The sequence below is a fragment of the Pseudochaenichthys georgianus genome, chromosome 4, assembly GCF_902827115.2.
Source record: "Pseudochaenichthys georgianus chromosome 4, fPseGeo1.2, whole genome shotgun sequence".
In the NCBI taxonomy this organism is placed as follows: Eukaryota; Metazoa; Chordata; class Actinopteri; order Perciformes; family Channichthyidae; genus Pseudochaenichthys; species Pseudochaenichthys georgianus.
Genome location: NC_047506.1, coordinates 10,043,300 through 10,067,540, shown reverse-complemented (window position 1 = coordinate 10,067,540; position 24,241 = coordinate 10,043,300). Strand labels below are relative to the sequence as shown.

At 41.6% G+C, this 24,241-nt stretch overlaps 1 protein-coding gene across 1 annotated transcript in view; it reads right to left on the bottom strand.

Moving 5' to 3' along the window:
* The window catches only part of suco (SUN domain containing ossification factor), a 41,043-nt gene that overhangs the window by 10,917 nt on the left and 5,885 nt on the right, over positions 1-24,241 (bottom strand). The window contains 14 exon segments of the mRNA XM_034080671.2: positions 604-669; positions 1,314-1,405; positions 2,173-2,228; positions 2,507-2,527; positions 3,566-3,671; positions 4,501-4,608; positions 4,719-4,786; positions 5,039-5,166; positions 5,573-5,684; positions 6,818-7,013; positions 7,385-7,525; positions 8,262-8,596; positions 9,029-9,130; positions 12,598-12,715. Coding sequence (XP_033936562.1) covers positions 604-669; positions 1,314-1,405; positions 2,173-2,228; positions 2,507-2,527; positions 3,566-3,671; positions 4,501-4,608; positions 4,719-4,786; positions 5,039-5,166; positions 5,573-5,684; positions 6,818-7,013; positions 7,385-7,525; positions 8,262-8,596; positions 9,029-9,130; positions 12,598-12,715 — 1,649 coding nt within the window.

The following is a 24,241-nucleotide window of genomic DNA, read 5'->3' as shown; positions in this document are numbered from 1 at the left end:
GTTTGCACAAGTGTGTGTGGTTAAAAAATAAAAATAAAAAAGTCCTGTGGAATCTGCATAATGTTGTAACCAAAACCCAAGTCTGCATGTGTGATACCAACTAGGTTAAGAAAACCAAGGGAACACTGTGCAGGGAATCTATATCCAACTCGGCAAACACACTGGTGTGTGGGACTCCATCGACTCCGAGAGTTATGGACCAAGAATACTCGCATGATGCAAAACAAATACATACTTTCATAACCATTTTCCTTTACAGACAGTATCAGTTTCACCAGACTATTTCAGTTTTAAGATATGAAAGCTCAAAATGATACACTGCTGCCACCGTTACAGAATGAGGAGGATTTCTTGGCCTTGACAAAAATAAAACCAATAAAGCTAGAAAAACACCCGACCTCCAGTCCTTTACATTCCTGAGTAATGTGTTCCTTTTTCTAAGGTCTTATATATCTTTGGAACAGTTAAAAGGATAATAATGCAAATGCCAAGCACACAACGAACCTAACCTTTTTAAATATTTGTGTACCAAATTGTTGCACTTGCTATACAACTTTCTTAATAGAGCCATATATACATGTGTGTCTGTCTGTGTGTACATACTGGTTGCTGAGCCAAGCAGGTTTTTAGACTCCTTGTCCTCTGAAGGTTGGTAGCCAGGTGGATAGTCTGAAGAAAAGGAAATACTGCATGTTATATTCAGAAAAATACTTTACTCTTAAAAATATATATTGTTCAACACTAAATAAATATTATTGTGCTTTTATGGAATTCTACAATGAAATATCCCAAACAGAATTAGGGTTCAACGAAGGGAACTCTGCTGCATAAGGCCGTTGATATTAATAGTTAACTCCAGCTTCAGTGACTTAGTTAGAGAGCGGTAATGTATTATCTTTTCAATTTACACACGGCATCTATAGCACGTCTGTCCGTCCTGGGAGAGGGATCCCTCCTCTGTTGCTCTCCCTGAGGTTTCTCCCATTTTCCCTTTAAACTGGGTTTTCTCCGGAAGTTTTTCCTTGTACAATGTGAGGGTCTAAGGACAGAGGGTGTCGTATTGTCATACTGATATTCTGTACAAACTGTGAAGACCACAGAGACAAATGTAACATTTGTGATATTGGGCTATATAAATAAATATTGATTGATTGATAATGTAATTTGACTCTTCTCAGGGTCTTTTGTAGTGCTGTGCATTGTTCTGCCAGGTGAGGCAGCTTTAAAACGTTATTGTGTGTAGTCCATTCATCCATTAGTTAAGTTAGAGTACATTTTCAGCTGATGTTGAAAACGGGTCACCGGCATCTTACCAAAGTCTTCATCCAAATACTCCAGCCTCTCTGAGGGATACTGGGAATCTGCAATCTCTTCATACTCCTCCACCATGCTGGTACCAAACACCCTACACAAAACACCCGCACACACTGTTACACAAACAAGCCTACCTACAGAAATAGGTTAAGGTTTACATTGTTAAAGAGCTGGCTAAAGCTTTCTGGGAGGGGCACATTTTCTAAAAAACATGTCGCTCAGATCAGATTCAAAGAAAGTGTAATCTAGTCTAGTAGGTTTATTGTTTTACAGCCGCTTTAAACCCCAACAGCAGTGCCGTCGGAAGAAGCCCTGATGAACCTGGTGATCTGGGAGAGACGTATAGAGATACGTGCCATGTGTGCTTGTGAGATAAGCTGTATGTACTAGAAGGTTTGACCTTTGGAGTAAATCGTATATACGAAAACAGATAAAAAAACACATTGACCGGTGACATGAAGCATTCCAAACAACCACTAGAAGAGGGAGAGAATAAAAGAGGGATCAAAAGATCCACTACATTTCTTGTATAATCTAATATTGATTAATTTCATAATGAACAACATAGTCATTCTTCTTGATAAAAAAAAAAAACATTGGGTACAGTACATTTGTCCCAAGTATAAAATCAAAGTCAAGTGACTTCATGATAAGTGGATTGATACTTCTTCCCAAAATAAAGAATTGAGTGGATGCACGTACAAACTATTTATTGTTCCCATACAGTGTTTTCGTTTCTTTAGAACAAAGCATAGTATTTTCTCACAATGTAAGCTGCAGCTGTACCCAAACTTCATAGATTAAAATGTTAAAGACCTTTGAATTTTAACTAAAGACCTTTACTATTTACTGTCTTACCTAATGAGACTGAGTGGACAGAAGTGCTCTGATCCAAAGTGGGAGAGGAGTTCAACCTGCAGGCAAAATGGATAAACTGTTGAATTCACAAGTACCAATGCCAATCATTAATGCGTGCCCACTCCATAAACCCATAACCCACCAAACATGTGACCATCAATACTAGAATTGGCAAGCGTTGACATTATATTATGTGCATGTTCGAATGCTTAATATCTATCACATGCATTAAAGATGATCCTCAGCCAAAGCTCACCCATTACAGTGTACGACCATTACAAGAGTGCAGTATATAGCACAGCATGACCTCTGACAGATAGAGAAGAGTGCTAACCTTTATGTACTTGATGAACATCTGATGCGAGAGGAAGACAGGAGAAAGACAGGTGAGAGAAATAAAACAAAGAGAAAGAAATCAGTAAAGACTGATTCAGCAAGTCAAGCATTTTTTGCTTACAGTCTGGCTATCACATGAGACAAAATACAGTGCTGGTACACGCTCATTTCTCCATGACAGTCCACAGGCAAGGTACGCGAAAGAGGTTTCTGTCAAGCAGTAGGAAAGAAGCACGAGCGAGAGAGACGCTCAGGACAGAGGTTAAACATCAGACAAAGACACAAAAGTGTTCAGCTGCTCAGATCAGTCGAGTTAGCACAAAAGATAATCCTGAAACTTTCTAGAAATCTGCTCGAGTATGAACAGCACAATTATTTCATGATAGAGCACGTGAATCACAGTCAGCACCCAAACATGAAACCCAAAGCACATAAGGATAATCCTGTGAGCATTAATCAACTGTTTCAATGAAATTAAAGTGAATATCAAGTGAGCAACATACATGTGAGGGGACAGACAGACCAGAAAAGCACAGACACGTCACAGCAACACGTATTTCAGAGTGAATTTGTGGATGGTAAAAAAAGTCTAGAGTTTTAATTCATCTTAATGAAAACAACTGTTAGTAACTCAAGCAAACAACTGTAATCCTTTCACGCCACACACTGATTCAATATGAAGACTGGCAGACGTGGACCAACTCGGCCCGATGAGTTGTGACACCCACATCTCAAATATAATTAAACCAAATAGTAATGTGCATCTGCCCAATCCACCCTTTAGTTCTTACACGTGACACTCATGGACACACACCCTCAGTCATGCACACAGTCCCATGTCTTCATACAATAGAGGGAGAGGTTGACAGCAGTGCTTCCGGCATGGCTAACTTACCATGAAGTCATAAGAGGGTCCCCTGAGCTCAACAAACATGTGTATGAATTCATTAAATAGGACAACATTTCACTGCTGAGAATGAATGTATCCATTGTTACCGTTTCTCATATTTAGACGCACAAGTGGCATATTGTAGCAGAAAGAAGAAAAAAGCATTACCTTCACATATTTAGCATAAAGCTGCTCATCCAGTGGGAAGCTCTGGACTATGCGCTCGTCACGGGCGTGAAAAGTACCTAGTTTGACCCACTTGTTGGTAGGATATCTGCAGACAGAACAGGAGGAAGGTAAGATGTGTGAGAGGGCTACAGGGTTATTCAGTCACACATGTTCTCTCCAAGGCTGGGTGTAAAGGCCACTGCATTTCATGTGACTCCATGTCACATGAAAAGGGTGATGGTAAAAAAACACAAACCAACTCTACCAGCATTTAAGTTAAAGCTGATAATACAGGAGGAACAAAATGATTTGAACCAGTTCTGGTGTTTTTAAAAATATAACAACAAGTGACGCCTTTAATTAAACATTTTCTCCCACCCATCAAGATCAAAATCAACCTATCCAACTAAAAAGTGTTTAGTGGCCAAGGGATTTATGCCATTACAAAAATACTGACATTCCAAAGGCTGTCGAGTCATTTAAAAAAATACATTTTGTATACATTATGGCTTGTTCATTAAACTAAATGCGTTAGAAATGTCAGTCCATGTGAAGCAATGATTATGCCTCAGGATTATTCTCAATATACAATTTTTAACCTACCCTTAATTGTCTATATTGTAATTGTATTACGTACTCTTTATTATGTATCAATTGCATGTCTTTCCGAACCAGGAGAGGGATTTATCCTCAGTTGCGCCTCCTGGGTTTAATGACAGAAGATGTTGCATGCTGTACATATTGCTAATACAATTTAATATTGTGAAATGTAAACCAAATTGACTTGTATCACAGGTACTGTCCAGCTGCTTCCTTCTACCTTTTCTTCAACCAACCCTGCCAATACATGCAACAATGCGACTGACACAGCAAACCATTGGACTGGATGCCCTATCAATTTGAATATGACTTGATATTGTACCGTGGGAGTATACCTGTCACTGATGGAAACCAAAAAGTCTTTAGGTGTTGATGAGAAGAGCTCAAAGTTAGCAATGTCCAACTGCTTGACTTGAATGGGCTCACAGAGCTCGATGACAAACCTGGAGAGAGGGAAATAGAAAATGTTAATTATACAATAAAATGATGTGAATTGTGTTCATCTTGAATCAGGCTTTATTTATGTACCAGTGGGGTGCGTCGGTGTACTCACCAGATTTTGTTGCTGCATGGATTTAGCATGTAAAGGTCCATATTCTCCATGAGAATAGCTGAAGTGCTCTGAACATGAGACGCAAGAACGAGAGTGATAACATTAGCATCAACCATTATCGCTAGTTGAATTCATTTAGTTAATATATAACAGCCAAATACAGTGAACATTGTTTCATGTAAACCTAAACTGCTGTCCCAGGTTTTCATTCCTATCTCAAATGTAAAATTGCTGATAAAACATGACAGAAGGACGGTCAGTCCCTGGTAGCGGATGTGTTTGTGTGTAGGCTAAAAACAAAAGAAAGATGCGTGTTCAACCTTGGCCTCGTTGTTTGCCGAGAGTATCTTGGCACCACACTCCACAGAGGCGTAGTTATTCTTGAAGTTTTTCTGGACCTTCTTCACTGGATGGGGGCTGCCGCTGCTCGAGGTATGGAGAGACTGACCTGGGCAGAGGGAGTGTTCCATTAGTCACATTACGAACACCGACGGGAAGAAGTAGAGAGGTTACGCAACGCCCATAAACACACGCTCTGCTGAACACTGCACATGGCGTGTGCAGGCAGAACGAGAGAAGAGGAAGGGAGATGGAGAGATGGACAGGAATAGAACCGGGGGGTGGAAGCAAAAGAGAGACGATAAATGGAGATAAAACAATCGTCGCAAAAAGGAAAACGAAGACATGTAGATTATAGCATAGTGAGTTTATCATCATGCTATGAGAATATTCCATGTCTGAGAGAAAAGGCGCCTTGAAGAAAGCCTCTGTAGCAGAAACTTAATGGGTGATTGCACTCAGTAGCTGCTGAGCGTCTGTATCTAGATGTGTGTTTTAATCATTTATGCACTCACTTTTCTCCTTCTCCACCTCCATGACTTGTTTCTTCCACTCGTCGAAGGTGGGGATGTCTTCTTTGCGGGGCACTGGGGGATCAGGCTCTCTGGCAACATTGCCCTGCCCTGCCTGAAACACACACACACGGGCCTTTAATGACAGTTTAACTCCATCACCACCGTCACCTAATATCCTTATACCCTGTTATCTTGAGCACAGTACTTTGTAAATGTATCCAAGTATTGCTTATTCTGAGTAATGTTGTATCCTGGCATCAGTGATCCACTACAAGGATTGCATGCTTTGTCACGAACACACGCATGTTAGTCAGCTAGCCTCTGGCCGCTAAAGCACTGAGCTGCACTGAGCTGTGAATAATATTTGGATGGATTATATAAAATCACCATTTTGGCAAGTCTGATCCTAAAAGATCCATCAACTTGGACAGCCTCTTTGAGTTAAACACCTACAAACATTTGGCAGGAGTCATTTACAACCAGTAACACATTACTCACTAGATCTTCATTCCAAAACAGCAATATAATGTTTAAATACCCCACAATAACCAAAATAGGTTAATCCCCCCGGATACACTCCACTGTTGTCATCCTTCAACCATAAAACAAGCAACTGAAACAAGTTGACTCAGCGTTTTCAGTTTGAACCATTCACGAGCTGACCTTTTCTAAAAACAGCTTTGCTTACTGAATATTTATAACTGTCATCGTTTTGCTTAAAGCTGGTGGACAAAGAACTGACGATGTAAAATGACAAACTGCATCCTTAGGCCACTGTTGATTTTTTAATTCTACTGGATAGGTGTGCCTTAACATTGAACAAGTGTGCAGAATAGTTTTACGATATGACATTTGTCACCAGTTTAAGGTGTTTTAGTTAACAGGAAGAGAGACAAGATGCCCATGAAGCCGACAGCTGTGGTTTCTCACCACCTGTCTGTTTCTCTCTGATTAGGAACTATTAGTTACATTTTCCATGACGACACCTGACGCACTGCATCGTCTCTGCCCACGCCTACTGAAAAGATCCACAATCAAAACGGCACTGAGACTCGTAGGAACAGTAGAAATGCCTGCATTCCTGAAGCTATCGAGGCTATTCTGCTTATGATTAAATCTCCAACTGGTTATTCCTGCACTGATAATTGTTGCATTTAGTTGTTACTTAACGCTTTGGATGTTGGCTGTTTCTCAGTTTACATTTATAATACATATAAATATATTTAGAAACCACACGCTGCCGACCTGTGGTTCATCGTGTTGAGAAGTGTTGCCCTCCTGGTCCAAATCAGTCAGCCCTTCCTCCAGGTCCTGCGCCTCCTGTTGCTGCTGTAGTTGTAGTTCCTGGTCCACAGGGCCCGGAGTAGACTGGACTTCGGCTTCAGAACCAGAGCTTTGGCTGTGGTCCGGCTGCTGGTCCTCTAGGCCGGCCTGATCCACACTATATTACAGACACGGGGCCGATGAGGTGGAGGGAAGAGATGGAGGTGGAGGGGAGAGATGGAGGTGGAGGGGAGAGGTGGAGGTGGAGGGAAGAGATGGAGGTGGAGGGAGGAGGAATAAGGAGAAGAAGAGTTGAGAACACAAGTTAGAACTCAGCAATGTTGGACACATCGATGCAAAACGTATTCAATGTATTTGACAGAATTGACAGTCCTTGGTTGTGCGCAGGCAAAACGATGGAAAAAGGAAACAATAAAAAAAAAGCAGAAGTGGAGAGCAAGGCCAGCGGTCCACTGTTGCGCACCGCAGAGAGGTGGAGTTTGATTACCTGTCTCTGCGCTTTGATTGGCTTCCCGGTTAAAAACTCACCTTAAGAGAGGACAGCCAAAAGGGGAGTTTTCACAGGTTGCCAGTTCGGGGGGAATGACACTGCACTGTGAGTCAGAGTGCTCAGTAAAGACTAAGTTGTCTACTGGGAGTTCATCTCCTGCACTGGCAACCCGCACAGCGCTGAGGGAAAGAAAGGACATGGCGTTTACCACACCTCTTCACAATGGGGAGGCTAGAGAGGGGAAGATGGGGCGGGAGAGAGGAAGAGGATATAGGAGGACACAGAGTGTAGGGAGAGAGAAGAGAGAGAAATGGAAGGACAAAAGGGATGGAGAGAACGGTGGAGGTGCCGTTGATGTGTCCTTTTTGAAATGTCCTGATGTTCTTTGGAGAGGAGTTGAATCTAAACTTGTCATCGGATGGACATAATGATCTTGACGACTGGACGCAGGGGATATCCAGAATTGTCGTGGCCAAAGTTCCATGTCAGTACAGGTGATTTTCCACATTGTCCACCAAAGTCCATTAGACACATTTTCACTGTGTATGTTGAGCCCCTTGTAACTTCTCCACGCTTGTCACCAATTCCTTGAAGTGCCTTTCAAATGTCCAGGCTGTCAGACCAGCTCTCTTTTCTCTCCATGTGTGATCAGTTAATTGACAGTGGTAAAATAAATAAAACAAAATAAGATACAAACTGAAGGCACAGAACAAACCAACATAAGTATCAAAGCAAAGGTGCAATGGAAATAGTTGTACCTTCATTATACCAACACTTGGTTGAAACTGGCTTGAACCATCTTGAAAGCAACATGTCTTTCTAGTTTTAGTTGTCCAATGTTACTCGTCTGTGGTTAAAGCCAACTTCTTATGCCAGAGAACAGTCTCTGCAATGAGGAAGTGAATCTGAGCTTACCCTGTGTGGGTCTGGCCGGCACTCTGTGAGGTCGGTGTGTGTTCAGCTTCATCTGGGGTTGTGGCTGGGTGTGAGTCCAGGTTGGGTTGTGCAGCAGAGGGGTCACTGAGGGTCTCTGCTGGGCCCGGGACATCGGGAGACACTTGGCCCGGTGCTGGAACTGGTTCTGGGGTGGAGGACAGAGGGACTTCCTGTGCATTGTCCTGGGTGTCAGTCTGCTGCTCCACATCAGCCTGGGGGTCTGGGTGGGGTTCTGGCTCAAGAGCAACAAGTACAGTATCGGACTGTGGGTCCGACTTGGTCTCCTCCACCTCAGCTTCCAGAGCATTCACAGTCTAGAGACAACACAAAGAAGAAAATCTAAATCTTAAAAAAAGTTAGCAACAATTCTCTGTAAATCTTCAACACTCTTAGAATATATACAGCCTTTATTGATTCATGTATTGGGTCCCAATTATGATATTTAAACTGGAAGATTGTGAGGCACAAAGTAGGGAAAGTGGACATTACTACAACCAACTTGTTCCTTACTTAAGTGTTCCTCCTTCCTATTACTGTGTGTAGTGGAATGTATAGGTTGTGAATACAATAGAAAACCAGCCTTTATAAGTTGGCAGCAATGAAGAAAAGAACATTTGCTTGTCTATTCGTTGCTTGAATAACAGTTGAAATACCCTGATCTCTATGTGTGTTTCTTTGATGCATGTTTTTTTAGGATTTGCACCAGATGTTTTTGAGAGTCTTTAAGAACTGGTATATGGTGTTACCTGTTCTTCGTGTTCATTGTGGGGCGATGGCGTCTCTAGAGCTGCTTTCTCTATCTCTAGTCCAATTTCATATGATGTATGTGTCGTCCATTCTTCCAACACCTAGGTAGAAGAGACATAATAATCAAAAAACAACACACACACACACACACACACACACACACACACACACACACACACTTCCCTGGTTGACAAAAGCAGTTTAAAAATTGAAATATATAATTGGCTTAAAGTGGAGCCGGCCACAGGACAACAATTCAAACTCTGCACAACATTATCGATGGATTATTTCATTATAAATATACATTTTCTGTGAAAATGTAAAATGCAAAAGAGGTGTTTGCATCTCAGGTTCTGAAAAAGCCTTTTGTTGAGGGACAAAGACCGTGTTACAACACCAATGACAGACTGCCAGGCCTGTCCAACTGCCCTGGCTCGCCTGTTTGTTGCTGGACCTCTAACAAAGACCCTCCTTCTTCTGTGCTCACACATGCACAACAAAAACACACTCACTTCCACAAATTATCATTCATTCCAATACTCATGCAAATGTCCAGACACAAAGCTTTAAGGGCCCATTCTCAAGAGCTGAGGGTGTCCCATATTCAATTTAAAGCCAGCATCAGTCCACCTCAGGCAAATTCATCCAAGATCGCTTGACTATGGAGGGATGACGTCCACACTGAAGATTGATTAGTCTTTAACATCAATCACCAACGTTGCAAAAAGGACACAAAGCAGGGAGTTGAGGAAGCTTTGTATACTCTGAACTTTAACCCCACAGAGCAAGTCAGGACCTATTTCATGACCTGACCTCTATGACTCATAAAGAGAAGCCTATGTTAACTCCCAGAAACCTGCAGGTCCGCTGCAACTCTGACTACTTTTAAATCCAGGCTGAAGACTTTTCTTTTTGTCGCTGCTTTTAATTGAACTATTCATATCTTAAACTGCACTGTAACTTTTATCCATGTATTTTTCCTTTTAATGTTTATTTTATTAGCTTTTCTTTTTTAATGCCTTTCATTTTTTGTAAAGCACTTTAAATTGCCTTGTGTTGAAAAGTGCTATATAAATAAACTTGTCTTGCCTATGTTCTGGACAATGTTCAACTGGGCTACTTTCTAAGTTACTTTTTACCTTGAAAACACTCTAATCTTCGTGTACTGTACATGGTGATCAGCCCTATACAGTTACAATCAACAACAAGCTTATCAGTTGGAAGGTAGAGAGATAATGCAAAAAGAGTGATATGTTGTGTTTCTTCTTCAGTCACACCCATTGGTGGCAGCAGAGAAGATTCCACAACACATTGAAAAAGAAATTAAAGAGAAATATGTGACCCGCTCTATCGAAATCAGTGGGAAGTCGCAACGGCTCATTTCAAAATAAACCTGGATTAGCGTAACAAAATATATAGTTTTTCGGGGTTCGGGTGTTTTGTTTGATTTTAAATAAACAAAGTCTTGGCTTTCAGTATATGAAACTTTTATTTCCAAAATCACACGATAAATACATTTTTGAAGCTTGTAAAGGGAAGAAGACAGCTCTCCCTCGCCACTCTGCTGTTCCGCAGCGCCGCCCCCCCTCCCTCCGGCTGGAATTATGAATGTAAGGCGTATAATAATCATAGATAACACGGCAGGGTCCGTTACAGTTTGTTTTCATCCGATTTCAATTAAACAAAGTCTTGGCTTTCAGAATATTAAACTTGTTTGGCAAATTCAGAGGATAAATACAGCTTTGAAGCTTGTAACGGCACAATTACAAGCGGAGAACGGAGTAACTTGACGTCACAGCAGGCGTAACAACAGCCGGTGTTTCTCGCAAGTGTTTTCTCCGGGAAACAAACACAATACACAAATGCAAAATTACACAAACACATGTATACACACACACATACACACACACACAAGCTTCCCCCAGACCAGTAATCCAAACAAAAATATCTTCCCTCCGTAGTATTTTGATCATTTACTCCGCTAATAATCAATCAGATCGATGGATTCCAGAGAGGAGGAAACTTTGAAGGCCTTTTTCTCAAAATGATGAGTCATTATATAATGTGACATACATTAAGTACAAAAACAATCCTGATATCATTAGAAAGCTCGGAATCTCCTCTTTCCAACAGTGTATACAACTCAAAATGTGTCTTCGGGTCAATGCGACTGATTTCGATGGAGCAGAGGCCTGTAATACGAAGCTGGTTCAACCTAACCTGGATATGTTTGAGTTAGCCGGTTGGCCTAATCCAAAACATACGCGCTCTCGCTAAACGGTACTACGACGCGGGTTATCAAGTGGATCGCTCAAGCCAGCCGTGTCCTATCTAGTTAGGTGCGCGTTCACATGAAAGGGGTGGTATTTGGAGCATTCGACCAATCACAAACATGGAGAAGCATACTGACAGCGCAGCGTCATACTTCCTGAATGAAAAGTCAACTATAATATTAGACATATGAAGAAGTTAAACTTTAAACATCCATAACTTAAACACTTTATCCAGGATAAAAGCCACATAGCTGCACCTGCAAGGTGAATACAGCTGGCAAAAGAAAAAGTGTTTGAATGCGTACATTAACAGATTTATGATATCACTGCCAAGACACGAGTGGATCTGACTTTAATTACATTTGACTCGAGTGTTGCGTCAACTTAATGTGTTGCTTAAAATAATACTTCTGCACACAGTATGTGACACTGAGTGTTGCACGGCCAGATACGGCTCAAGAAGCTGACTCAGATAAGGAAATATATGTTACATGTGATATGAATGATAATGGGACACATCGACGTCTGCACTCACAGTGCCACGGACTGTAGGCTACGTAATGTTACTTTGATCTGGTCACTTATGTTGTGGCAGATATTTAATTAAGCTTTCTTAACATAATAGTATAATGATAGTTATAATAGTCCGATTACTCTGAACATGGGAGGTGATATTCTATTCATTTTCACGTTCACACAGTCAGTGATTTTGGCTGGCCGTCTTTCCTGCAACGGCAGTTTAAACTGTATTTCCTCCGCACACTGAGCTCTGATTGGTCAGCAGGCGTGGTGCTTTCGCTGTGTTGATCTCTTATCCTGGAACATATCCTGCTCCGGAGCATAAACTAGGTTCCAGGATAAGTCACCATGGAGATCTAGCCCGCTAAAAAGTGAACCAGCTTCTTAGTACCGGAAATCCCAGAAGTTATCTTGCTAAACGAAAATCCTGCTTCGTAGTATACCCCCCAGGTTAGCCGCTAAGCATAAGTTACCATGGAGATCTAGCCTGCTAAAAGGAGAACCAGCTTCGAAGGACCGGAAAGCCGGAGTTTTCCCTGAATTTAGCCACTCGCTAGAAGTGAGGTATATTGCCTCATAAGTTCAATTATAAGTTGGCAAAATCAATGAAATGTAGGTAAATGATGCTCTAAAATGACTCTACAGTGAGCTCCCTTCTGATGTCTCATTCCTGCGGTCACTATTAAACATACTGTATGTGAGGGTAGAAACGTGAAATATGTACTTATGGCATTTAAGCTGCCTAATGTGTTACTGCGCAAAAAACGTCAACACACCTTGAGTTGCGTGGAGTCCTGCTCCGACTCCTGCCCCTCCAGGTTTTTGTTGTCCCCCGCGGACTGACCAGGGCCAGACAAGCTCTGCTCTGAACAATACACATATTGACCGGGGTACCTGAAACAAAAACAGGAAAAATCGAGTATTAACACAATGCAAAGTTATTTCAATCATCAAAAAGAGGAAAAGGAACCTAAAATGAGACGGTAAACAATCAAGTACAAACAGTACAAGTAGGCCTAAAAAGAATGAAAGAATATCATAATTAAAAGACTTGCATCAACCTGTTGCCATTTCCACATCATTGTTTACAACGACGATTAGGAGATCATCAGCACAATATCTTTTAATAATTGGGTGATTACTTAAAAGAGGCTGTACTACATCACATCCTCCACAGCGAGAACACTTCCTTCCCTAGGGGGGAAGCACAACTGAAACAAGCGTTGTTGGCAAAGGGAAAGAAAATACTGTGTGTGGTAGAGCAAAAGAGGCTGAATCGGCACAAGGAAAAGCAGAGTTTCACAAAAGAGACGGAGACAAACCCAAAGGACTGACCGTAAAATGAGTTCTACAAGGAGAGTCAGAGATAAAGAAAAAGGCAGACGGTCAATTATTACGTGGTATTCAACTGTCGTTTTTTTTTTTAAGTTGCTTAAGGCAAACTGCAGAATTCTTAGAACCAGTCATCTCTTCTTCGTCTCTTCCCCCAAGCTTATCTCAACAGACCAATCTGTGTGTGCCACGAGTTTCATTTCAACTTCTTTTGCACACCGTTTTACTGTACACTTAACTATGCTTGAATACTAAATATACTGTGCAGAATAGTAGCAGAACAACACTGCTCTTTACCTGCTGTGAGCTCAGGGCCAACAGGGCTGACACAGAGCGAGGCTAACATGCTAATCTACAACCAGCCAGACAATGGGGCTACTGTAGAAGCATGAGCATATTGTCAATACAGGACTTATGTGATATGCCCGTTATAACTATGGGCGTGAGGAGAGTGCAATATAAACAGAACTGAAATTAAAAAGATGCCAGTTGGTGTCCTTATCAGCAGAGTTGAAATGAAGTGAAGAAAATAGAGTAGAAAGTGTATGTCTGTCCTGACATGTTACCTATGCTATGACGCAAACAGGGTTATCCAAAACCTCAGCAACCTACATTATTTTAACTTTAATGACACGATCAGTAAACTGTTAGGCTAATCCGTCAATCATCGATTAGGTTAAAACGCAGAAGCATCGAACAAAGACCTTTTCACATCGAGTTAGGCAAGCACTTCCAAAACTGGACACCCAACACATTAACAGATCAAATACCTCGGTAACAGCCATTATGGGGAACCAGAGGCACTGGCAGTGGCATGTGCATCATATATTTGTTTAAACCTGACGGAAAGTACTCCATGTGGTAAGGCTAATGTAAAAATGAAACCTCGGAGCACGACAACACTTTGCGTCAGAGACGAGTGGCACAAGGAAGCAGCGCTCGGATGCAAACACCATGTGATTCTGAAACTGGAGCAGGTCAAATATCAATGTCAGGGGAGAGCGGGACACATGGACAGTCATGTTAGCGCCCTGTCAGCCTGGCTGTCAGGAGGAGAGATGAGCAATGAGCTCACAATCACAGAGACAACCATCTGTGCACGTCGGAGTCCTGCCACTCACAGCACCTCTCCATCCGTATGACATCCAGATGAGACTTCATTTGTCAGAGGATCTTATTCAAAGTGTGCTCTGTACCTTATCAGATACTCTCCTAAGTGGACATGTGTGGCGGGATAGGAATTCATTTATCAAATGTGGATCGAGAATCAAACCACTCAGCTGTCTTTGTCGTATTTTATTTCTTGCAAGAAAGTTCAGTCCGTCTCACAGAGAGCATAAAGTCTGCAGAGTGAAAGACGAAGAACAGTTTGGCTGCATATTTAAACACCGAGAGAGGAGAAAGGAGCTTGGTGATAACAAAGGAGAATGCTGGAAGTTAGGGAGGTCATATCAGGAAGCTATCAGTTCACCTGAGTTGAAGGTCATACTGTTGGTGCACTAACACACTAACACATCTAACTAACACATCTTCTTAATAAGGAATGTTCCCAAGCTTAGCTAAGAAGTGGGAGAAGTAGTAAATATAGATAAACATTAGCAAATAAGAATCACACAATGATTTTATTAAAGTAAGTAATGTTTTTCTATTACAACATGCCATTTACCAAATTAATTAGACAAGAGATTTGACCAACGACTGAAAAACCACATCTTTTGGCTATGATGTGGTCAAGATGACAAAATAGTAGAGGAGTTGATGTATCTTTCCATGACGGATGTATCTTTGTGTGAATGTTTTAAATGGCGTCTCTTTTGAGGGACAGCTGACTCTGACAGCAGGACGTGACATTTGGCGTTGTTGTTTTGGATCCCTGCTGATGAACCTCGTGCGCCTGCTCCAATACGAGTTAGCACCACACATGTACTTTCCCAAAAAGGTCTGGGAAGGGCTACCACGCAAGTGAAGGAAACCTAAGAGCAGAGTACTCTACAGATACTATGCAATAGATATGCACAGGAGGCTAATATAGGCTCTTGGCTATACTTAGATCCAGAGCTTCAAACTATGTTGTGCTGCTGTTCCTTAACACCCACCAACATACAGGGAGGACATGGCCCACATCTTTTACTGCAGACAACTATTATGAAACAGGCTATTAAAAAAAGGAAATGATAGTCAAATACAAGGACACAATGCAAGCGTTAAAGTGTTAAAGTCTGGTATACCTTGTTGCCTTTGGTAGTAAAAAACATGTCAAAGCAATAATGTTTTGGAGTCTGTGAAAGTGTAACTTTTTCAATTAGTAACTCAGTAACTGACAGTCGACTATCAGAGTAGAACTACAATAACAGATAAAGCCCTAACTATTGTTAATGGTTGTTGTTTTTTTGTTTACTAGTAAGAGCCCCTCTTTGCCCCCAACAGGCAAAATAATGTCACAACACACAGAGTTTACAACGAAGTGGCTGCAGCTGACTTTTCCTTTTAAATCTATTTTTGTTCCCCACAAGACCCTATATGCAAGCTTTCATCACTCTTTGTTCAATCCTTTGTGTCTGTAAGGTGCTCCCAGGATAACTTGTGTGGATCTCTGTTGAATGTTTGCACGATCCGTTACCTCAAAGCCTTCCAAACATCACTACTGGCGTCTTTACCGAAGATGCCACAAAGTCTTAGAATTGCTTTACATATTTTCCTCACTCTCACCATGTCTGGTATGCTTTGAATATGTTGATAAGTGATGATATGCTTATTTCATATCAAGGCCTCTTTGTTCCTGAATATTCTCTGAAACAAGTATTTGATGTTCCATAGTCTAGTTTCAGAAAAACACATTCATTTATCTGCAAATAATTCATGGAATTCTCAAAATGTTGTAATATATTTTCTTTAAAATGTGCATTTAGAGTTGCTGTCAGTACCCAATACGACCTTTGTTTATTTCCCCAAACTTATCTGGTTACAAAAATAACTTCAAGTCAACATTAGTGTGAACACACCTAGATAACAAACAGTTAAAATACCAGAGTGCAGGTTTAACTAAGCCCATCACAGAGTATAAACTTCCGTGATGATGATGCAAATACTCCCGATTTCTGCAATGTGACTCATTGATCCAATGGTTACCAGAAAGCTGCCACGTCAGAGTGTTTACATCAAACAGAGATTAGAACAAGTTGTGAAATTCAGGAACATTTACTGAGCTTCGTGTAGATCAGAGCTCAAACTGTGAAACAAGTGTCAATAACGCATGTCCCACCCCTACTCAGCAACATCTCCATGAATGAATAGAAACACCCGAGTGTTGACATTCCGAGGTTAGCAGAATTAAGCGAGAAAAAAAAGGTGAAGGGGCTGCTTTGCATGCAGTGACCTACTTTTGTTTTAAATCTAATGCAACAGTGGAAAGGGAAAGTATGATCACCGAATGCAGAGATCACTGAAGACAACTACATGTTTAAAGGTCAAATGCAAAGCTTCCAAATATGCTACATTTTTATAGAAATGTTGTTTTTAAGACTGCCTGTATTTTTTATTTAATTTAAAATCGGGATAATACACCCGAAAAAAAGCTTTTTATTGATACAAAACTCGACCCAAAGCCGTCTGAATTTCTGAAATTCCCAGCAGCCTCCGCGCGCGTGACGTCATTGTGGCCAAACAGTCTGGGCCAAATATCCCGACTCGGCAGTATCGTGCGCTGTTCACATGTCAGCGGTGTTTTTCGCTCATGACGGGCCATGAAGGGCCAATGGATCTATGGTGGGGTCAGCACAAAGGTCAAGAAAAGCCAAATTTGAAAGGGAGACAACGGATGACCAAGAAATTAGTGACTTGCTCAATTCATTTGTGAGGGATCTGTGAAGAACATGACAACAGCTGCACTACTGGTATTTAGTATACCAGCAATTGAGGGTGGACAAGTTTACTACCACTTAGGTTTCAAATAATTGTGGTAATTACTTATTGTAAAGCATTTGAACATTCTTTTGTGTCCCATTTTCATTATTAAGTTGATGTATAACTGTATAGTATCTTAATTATAAAAGGTGACTAAAAATGGCAACCATATTTTCAGTTTTGGCAACCAAAAGCTGATGCCTGGTTGCCAGCCTGGCAACCACTTTTAAAAGTTAGCGTTGAGCCCTGTGTCTACTGTAGGATACATGCCACATCTGGGGCTAATGCCAAGCTAACAACGGAAGAGCCTGAGGCAAGACTAATGAATCAGCAGCCTTTCTATACACTCTTCCTCATTCTCTCACTATCCTCATTTCCTGTCCCATTTCTGAAGCACCTAGGGGTTCTAAAACGTCTTTAATTCCTTTCTCTGGCTACAAAACGGCTCACTCGCTTTGTAAAATGAATACAAGCGCTGAAGAGAAAAAAAAAACCCTAGATTACAGTTACTGTTAAAGTAGAGCCAGCAATGTTGCATTTTGTGAAACATCATGAATTGATAGCTGGCTTTATGGGGTATAACCTAAACAATTAGGTCAGTTTCAGGTTCAATGTGATGAGGAGGCAACCAGTCAGGTATGGGGGAAATGGACAATCAAGTGAACGACGAGGCGACAACCAAGGATCAACACATTTAGTAAGGCTCCTGTTAGCCAACCACTACAGAGGTATGTTATAGTCAGGGACACTGTTACAACCTTGGCCATAACTTTTGAAAACGGTTTTATACTTTGTGTGCCATCAAGCTGACTTTAGTTGCACAATAACACAGCTAAAGCAAAACAGCTTTTCACGGATGCACACAGACAGCTAGTTGTCTCCGCTGGTTCCGAACTGCCAAATCCTCTGATATTTCCTGTTTGCTTAAGTACCATTCAGAACCAATAGACATGGTATAAACTGCACTGTACCAACAGACTGGGTGGACACAGAGCGGAAAAACCTGCAGAGACAACAGGCTTCGGATAGATTTTTCTGCCAGCAGCGATCAAACGTTATCACCAGAGCTCTGCATGGCATGCAAACCATGCTCCGATCTCTTCTCAGGCACGGTGTTCGCCTGGTGACATTTTCAGAGGTGTCAAAGAGGACTGTGTGAATTTGTGCTCCCTTTAACCTTGGTGGGCCCTGCTCCTTCTCTCCTCATCACCATGTATTCTTCACATTGACTCTTCACCGGTTGATTGGTTTAGAGCCTGATGGATTTGACACTGATCGTTCTAATAGCATGACACAGCAACATACAAAGTATATATAAACTGGGCCTGGGAAGATTAGTTGCTGCTGTCCCCTGTCTTGGCCTAAATCTTAGACCAGCTTCTCTCACACACACATTCGGTGCCTTTAACTAAACGACACCATGTGATGGACATTAAGTCCTTACCCACGTTAATTGGCTTTAATTAAAGAAAATATCTTTATCATTGTGTCAACTGCTGCGACAAAACGGAGGGGAAAAAAAGTGTCAGATGAAAAATTACTAGTGGTTTTATGTTTTAATGATCTTGATTATGAACTCAGTGTCTTTCATCTTTCCAAAAGGCAGAGTCTTGTGATGTTTTTCACCAAAGTTCAGATTAATCTTAATATGCAATGTGTGGTGCTGTGAGCTGGGTTAGTAATGTGAAAGAGGATGATGACCTGAGTTAGATAAGGTTTTCATATAAACGGATCTGTCAAATCACATGCTTAGTCAGTTCGAACAGGGCAGCCAAAAATGCACGCTAGCTTTCAAACTGCAAAATGTGATGTGAGGAAATAGTATATTTGCATAGTTGGTTTGAAATATAATGTATTTATTGGGAACATTTTTTCCTGGCTTACTAAAATATATATTGCATTATGGTTGGGCAGTGAGGTGTGCCAGGGCTCACAAGAAAAAGTAGGCCAGTGCATCAGACAGCCAGACGAAAACATGTCACAGTTAAGAGGAAAAATGGGGGCAGAGCCTAAAAGCCCAGTCTTTGAGGACTGAGCGTGTTTGCGCATGCGTTCTAATTTTCCTTCGCATCGTAGTGTGGAAAAATGTAGAGCAGCAGTTTGTTGTAAAGCCTTCTGATCCTCCATAACCCTCTGGTGCATCCTCTACTGGGTCAGGACAGAGTGGCTGGACTGGTAATAGCTTTCTAACATGTACACACACACACGTTTTTAAAAGTTAGACATTCCGGAGGTTTAGCTCAGGTATCCAAAGGCTTTGCAATTCACTTTGGTTATTTTTTACTGTCAGGAAATACAGTTTTTAAAATATTGTTTCCTCAAATGTTCTCCATTTACCCCACACAAAGACTAAAGTGTGGGTCTCTGCTTTCCCCGTACTCCTCTTCCTATGTAAACGTGCAAATCCAGCTCGGGGCATGACATGATATTTCTATGAAAACAATGAGGGCTCTGACATCTGCCTGAAACTAGGACTGTCGGACTCAAAGCACAGATTCAGAAATGAACAGTCAATGCCAGATCTTTTGCTGACTGCTTCAAATTCTTCATACTTTTTGTACCTCTGATCCTTTTGATGAAAATATTTTGGAACGCAGAACATTTGGGAACAGACGATACGATCAGCCAATCTTCAGAAAAATAAATTATCCTACAGTTATTCATCAGTAATAAAAAGGTAAATGCATCCTTATGTATATATATACTCAAACACAGTGCCATGCCCTCTAGATGTTGGAATACAATGCTAACCAATCATTACAAAAGAGAAGCTTGTTTTCATCAACAAACAGCGGGGTCAAGGGAAGTATCAAAATAGGTAGCGAATGGTTATCTTACGGAGCAGGAAATCAGTCTCAACTGTCCAAAACTCTGGGATGTTTTCTATGGTTCATCCTGTAGCCTTAAAGTAAAATCATCTTTCTTTTCAATCTCTATTTCCTCTAGAATTTAGAAGAGTTATGGTTATATCCTCACGTGGTAGGAGTTCCCCATGCAAGTGGAAAGCGATAAACATCAATGCTAAGAACTGAAAAGCTGTGGAAATATAACCAATGTCATGCTTTTCGAACCTCAAGTCCATTGCAGTTCTCTCTCTTTCCCTGCCTTGTGTGCTTCGGAAGAAAAACAACAACATTTGTAGCAACAAGATGGAACTGCTACTACATTTACAAACAGCCTGCAGCTGCATCTGCCAAGACATCACAGCCGCTGCCGCTGTCAGAGACGTGGAGAACCAACAGAACTGGAAAAACCTCTCCCTGGCCTGAAGTCACCGTGCGACAACATGTTGCATTCTCCATGACTTCTGTTGACAACAAACAGTTGTTACCAGAAAGGTAAAGTGTGATCAGGCATGTTTCAAGTAAGGACCTCAGGTCAATGTTATTCAATACTTAATGAAGCTCTGTTCGAGCAAAGTGCCAAAGAGCACTTCATGGATAACTTGATTGGTCGCTTCCTGCCATGCCAAATGAACGCTCTGGCACGGGCCAGTAGTTCCTGGCAGAGTGACACCAATTCATTTTGTTACCTCATGAAGCCAGATAATTACGGTCTGAAAAACATAACTCATCTTATATAATGAAAGGCCACTAACTTGTCTCATGCCAGCTTGTTTACCTCGTTGATCTGTAAGGATCCTTCTCTGGCTCTATTGGCCCTGTGACGGAAGCAAATCCTTCAGGAGCCTTTTTAAAAAGGATGTAGTGTGAGTGAACAGACACACCTCATTTCACATTTGGAAGAGTGACTGGAGCACCAAGTAGGCCAAGTCACCTGGTTAGGGAAAGACTGCTGCTACTGTAGGGTCACGTTCACCCAACATGCTGACATTGAGGACATTTTCCTCCAAAGATATAACTGAATAGAACCCTGTGTTGTCCACTAAATCACTGATGCAACAATTTACAGAACATCCTTTAAACCTCACCAAGCACCGAGTCAGGAAGATACAACATTATGTATAACTGTTAAGGTCTGGATGAAACTGAGACTGAGACTTGACTGGCAGAAAGGATTTGAATACGCCGTGAATAAACTGTCTTGCAAATGCAAATAAGTGTTTGGTCAATTATTGGAGCAAACAGATGGTTGTGACTCCTCTAAAGCTGTTGGCATGCCTCTGCGTATTGTTTTGTGTTTAATGAGTCAAATAAAGTATACAACCAACTAATGACCATTGTGTTATTTTCTAGATTAAGGACACTTGGCCAGTGATTAGCATAAACAGTCTAATTACAAAACAATGCATCAAAGCAATAGATGAAATGTAAATAACATCTTAAATCAAACCGGTACACCAAGTTTTAAAGATCCCATGTCATGCTTTTCCGGTTATTACCCGTCCCCTTGTGTTATGAAGGTTTTTCTGAATGTAAACGGTCTGCAGAGTCACACACCCTCAAAGTACACCCTGGAGCGAGTACAACTCGAACACAGAAAAGACCCGTCTAGGCTGCCCCTGAACACCTCATTGGAGATTTCTCTTTTTCTTCCAGGGTACAGTGACGTGCCCATAGCCAAATGGACCAATCCGCGGAGCCGTTCCTCACACACACGCACACAATCTTTTCTCAGCTGCAGCTCTGCCGATTTCTCCTCCCTGAGACGGCGAGGCGAGGCTGTGAGTCGGTGTGTGAGCACACACACAAATTCCCAGTCAGGCCGCGGGTGTGTGTGTTCGGGCTGGGTTCAGCTGGGTTCAGCTGTGTCTCACAGACGGCCACTGGGCTCATAGGGAGGGGGGGGGCAGGAGCTCCAACAAGCCGTTTAGGACAGAGAGTGAATACACATACTATACAGAGATGCTGTATGAGAAACCAATGCGATTTTGGAAAATTGCAGAGTATAAATCTATTTTAGTAGACCTCAACAATGGAATTATGGTCAGTAGAAATGGCCATGACATGGGACCTTTAAATACAAAACAATTAAGTGATACAATTAAGTAACTCTATCATCTTGACCCTAAAGGCACTCAGGTGGAAACACTGTATTCACCAGCAGTAAAATAGACAAACCTAAGTTCCCTACAGTGGCAGTTTGGAGGCTGTGAAGCGTCACAGCCGCTCCAGTCAGACGGGATCAAAGAGGCTTGGGAATCAGACATCAGGAACATCGGCCGAGGACAATGGGACTGAAGGACGCAGTCATGTGATATAATGTCATTTGATAGGAAAAGCCACTTTGACAGTGTGGGTTAGCATGGGGGGGGTCTGGATAAAACAATACATGCGTCAGTATGTTTGCATGGTCCGACAAAGCTCATCAAACATTCACTTTAGTACACAGTGTTCCAAGTGCTGCAGCCTCGTGAAACATGTACTATACATTCACTAATGGCAACAGTGGCGCCCAAGGACACTTTTCTCCTTCCTTTTTAAAACACTGGTAACAGAGAGGAATACTGTGATTTGTTAGCTATATGAACAGTACATTATTACTGATACACTAGCACCTAAACATTTAGCAAGTCTGAAACAATGAGCCTACTACCCAGCATATTGACAACTTAAATATAATGTCCAATACAAATCTAATTATTTTGGCTAGTGAAATACGATAATTTGATCTTGTAGCCGGTAATTTGAGAAAAGTAGATTTGATGGTATGCCTTTATATGCAAACTCAAGTGAAAACATGCCATTATTAGAGTTAGAACACAATGTTCTTTTGTTCCGTGCGTCAACTGCAGACAGGGTATCTTTCTGTATATTTACTGTCTGGCTGAGGCCAGACAGTAAAAGGCATACGGTACTCTCTGCATACAAAACTCGCCTTTCAACAGAGAAATAGAGAGATAAAGACCACCACACGATACATGCATGACAGGCAGGCTGGTCGGTAGCTGTATGAGGTAAACAGTGAAGAGCAGCGAGACGGAGAGGGGGAGGGGAGGAATGGAAAGCAGGGCAATTTTGAGAAGGGAAGAAAACGGCCTCTTTCTAGGAAGGCAGGAGATACTCAAACAACCCCCGATTTAAATGGAATATAATCCAGCATTCAGGAATATCTTGAAATGTATTTACACAACTTGAGCTAGAACCTTTTAAGCTTTTACTAGTTTTAGATGCCCATTAAAACACCTGGTAAACAACTTGCACCGCTATTTGCAGAGAACATTCGTTACGTGTATGAGCACAACAGTTTCCAACCAAAAATAAGTTCCAAACTGAATTCCCAGTCGCCAAATATTTAATCCAATTAACTTCTTTCAGATGCAAACGCACACAATAACCCTGCTGTGTGTTTTGACGCAGCTTTCCACCTTTAAGACCTTACAGTCTCCACCCTCAGTATACTTTCCACCTGCACAGTAAACAGTGGTACTCTTTCTACTGACTGAAAGAGCCTCTGGCTACTGGCCTGTTTTCAACTCTCAGTGTCGGCCTGCCTGTTCCTGGAAACACATTATGTGAGCCGCAGGATACTCCATCCCGCTCCCGAAAGATAAAGACAAACCGCAATGTGTCTTTTTGCAAAATGGTACTGTTAAGGAGCTCATCGCAGAGAACAGAAACAATTCACATCATCTCTGTACTATTAACAAAGCTTCAAGATCGTAATGAAAGACAGTGAGATGAAACCCACATGCAGACATGTTGTCGATATCAGTGAAGAGCACTTTTCAAGGTTAACGAGATTTACCTTGGTACGTCCCACTTCAAACTAGCATACTGAAGTGAGTAGTGGAAGTAAAAAACAAGATGGAGAAACAACTGAATATTATTTACAGCAGATTGTTGGTTTTGTATTTAAGACATAACTCTTCAATCAGAATTTGGGAAACGGTTACAACAAAGCAGATTTCTGTTTGTTGGTCTGTTATCCAGCTGTTCCTGAGCTTGTTGCAGCTCATTTAAACTATGTTGTAAACTTCATTGTGACTGGAGTTTGATTAGTACACATCCCATAAATCATATGACAACAAGCATCCTCTGATAATTTGTATTATTTGGGTTTCTTTCTTTCATTTCAATCTGGATTTGACATTGTTGTGACGGCCCAGCCTGCCCTCCACTAAGTGTTCGCCGTGTTGAACTCATCCCACCCGGATCCATATCAGGTGTTGGCTCACTGACTACTTCACATTGTACATGTTCTACAAATCCGCCAGCGTAATGCAGAGCGAGCCATGCAGCTGGGAGAGAGTGTGATCTGCAGCTTCCACGCCCAGTGGGCAGG